Source organism: Beta vulgaris, chromosome 7 (assembly GCF_026745355.1).
Source record: "Beta vulgaris subsp. vulgaris cultivar EL10 chromosome 7, EL10.2, whole genome shotgun sequence".
NCBI classification, from domain to species: domain Eukaryota; kingdom Viridiplantae; phylum Streptophyta; class Magnoliopsida; order Caryophyllales; family Amaranthaceae; genus Beta; species Beta vulgaris.
The window spans coordinates 37418216-37420316 of NC_079208.1; the positions used below are offsets into that span (position 1 = coordinate 37418216).

General features: G+C 51.6%; 1 protein-coding gene across 1 annotated transcript; it reads right to left on the reverse strand.

Moving 5' to 3' along the window:
• Positions 1 to 499: 499 nt before the first annotated feature.
• On the reverse strand, positions 500 to 1635 carry LOC125491931 (uncharacterized). Its single transcript, XM_048634010.1, has 3 exons — positions 1192 to 1635; positions 885 to 1081; positions 500 to 842 (listed from the first exon to the last, which is right to left on the reverse strand). The coding sequence occupies exons 1-3, from the start codon at positions 1633 to 1635 to the stop codon at positions 500 to 502; spliced, it is 984 nt and encodes a 327-aa protein (XP_048489967.1).
• Between the last annotated feature and the right edge of the window lie 466 nt (positions 1636 to 2101).

Here is a 2101-nt window from a genome sequence, read left to right on the forward strand (position 1 = left end):
AAGCCAGCCCATGCGGAAGGTAATAGAGGGGAAGAATTAGTCGAGCAGGATTACTGACTGGGCCACCCAGATCTCTGATTTTGGTATAGAATTCGAGCCCCGGCGCGCCATCAAAGCTCAGGCCCTTGCTGATTTCATAGCAGAGTGTACCTCCCGACCAGAGGCCATCAGTGAGGGGCCTTGGAGTCTCTTCGTTGATGGGTCATCGTCAAAGGTAGGATGTGGGGCAGGGCTCTTGATCCTCGACCCACAGGCCAACAGAACTGAGTATGCAGTCAAGCTCGAAGGACAAACCAGCGAGGAAAAGAAGACACGAATTTTATATCATTAATCTTAGTACAAACTATCGAAGTCGCTACAATACAAGTTCAGAGAAAAACTTAGATCAAACAAGAAAGCCTAAGGGTACAATGTTTACCCTAGTAGGAGACATAAGTAAAAAATCGAAGAAAAGGCAAGGAAAAAGGAGGAACAAGAAGATAAGAAGAAGAGCCACGGCTTACCCCTCGAGATTGGCCGAAGGAGGAGCTTGGTCCTCGATCGGCCCTTCCTCTTGGGAAAGCGCCTTGACACCCTCCTCAACTTCGCTCCAAGGAAAACTTGGGGCAAGCTTCTCGAGAACAAACCGCACCTTGCGGAGAGCTTCAGCTTGACCAATCTCGGAGGCTTGCAGGGAGGCATTTTCGAGGAAGGTCTTCCCCTCCTCAGACTCCTTCCAGGCGAGGACCACGGCCTCCCGGCACTCTCGAGCCTTGGCAATGGCCTCCTCAGCACTCTTTCGAGTTTTCTCGATTTTCTCCTCAGCCCTCTTGCAGTCCTTGGCTACAGCCCTATGCCTCTTGCTGGCAGAGTCCCTCTGCTTAAGGGCAACATCTCGAGCCTACTCCAGCTCCGCCTTCTTCTCCTCGAAGGCCTTAAGAGACTTAGCCATCGAATCCTCAGACTCTGAAAGTCGCATCTCGGCTAGGCGCAGGCGGGAGACGAGAGTCTGCCTCTCATCCCAAGACATCTCCCCAGAAGCAGTCCCGGAGGATATTCCGGGAACAGACCTTCGAGCCAGGGCCAGCACCCTGATCGATAGCTGAAAAGGAAAGAAAGGTGTTAGCAAACATAAAACTACAAGTCAAAGCAACTATGCATGAACCAAGAAAATCATCATACCTAGGTCATGGTCGCCTTAACGGCCTCGACCTCTTGACCATCAGGCGACAGACACGCTTTTTTTTCCAGCTCCGTCACCAAATGCTCCGAAGCCTTGTCGAAGCGTGCAGCCATCTCGACCCTCGACAGAGCTGAGAATGGTAATCTCATGGCCTCCTCAAGCAGGGGCTTCTTCTTGTTCGAGGCTGTCGCAACCGCAACCGCAACGACACTCGAGGTAGCAGGAGACGAGGAGGCAGGAAGGTCCTCGACTTTGATCAAGGCCGACTCCTCGGCCTTCGCCTCCTTCGGCTCTACTTTAGGAGCCGGCAAGATTGGAGGCTGTCTTCCCCCGTCGAGGGAAGGGTCGGCCTCGAGCTTCACCACGGGGGATCCCGTGGCTGCTCCCAGTGACGAGGAGCCCGTGCCCGCCTTCGCCAGCCTTCGACGCTTGGCCGCTCGAAGAGCCTCGGCAGTTATCAAAGGAGAAGACATAGACAGTCGAAGTTTAGCAGGGAAGGGAGATAAGTTTTAGAGAGAGAAGAAGAAGAAGAAGAATTGTGAAATCTCCTACGGCTAATTGTCCGTACTTATAAGCGAAAATCAACTACAAATCCCCATAAAAGCATTAATTGCTCCACTCTAGCGGGCTCCCACGTGGCAAGGCCCAGGAGGAGGCCTCGCGTACCCGACACGCGCACCGATCAGCGCCCGTTGGCGCCCAACCTCGAGACCCGTGGGCATCGAATAACACGCTACGTCGAGTAACACAAGATTAAGCAATAAAAGATTAAGCAAGAAAAGATTGAGCAAGAAAGGATGAGCAAGAATGAATTTTCATTTTCATTAATGAAACAAAATACATCCTAAAAAGCCGCTAAGGGCTTGGCTAAAAATGAATCTTCATTTCTACCAAAAGGAGTCACTTAGGATGCCTTGCATGGCGTGACTAAATACAAAA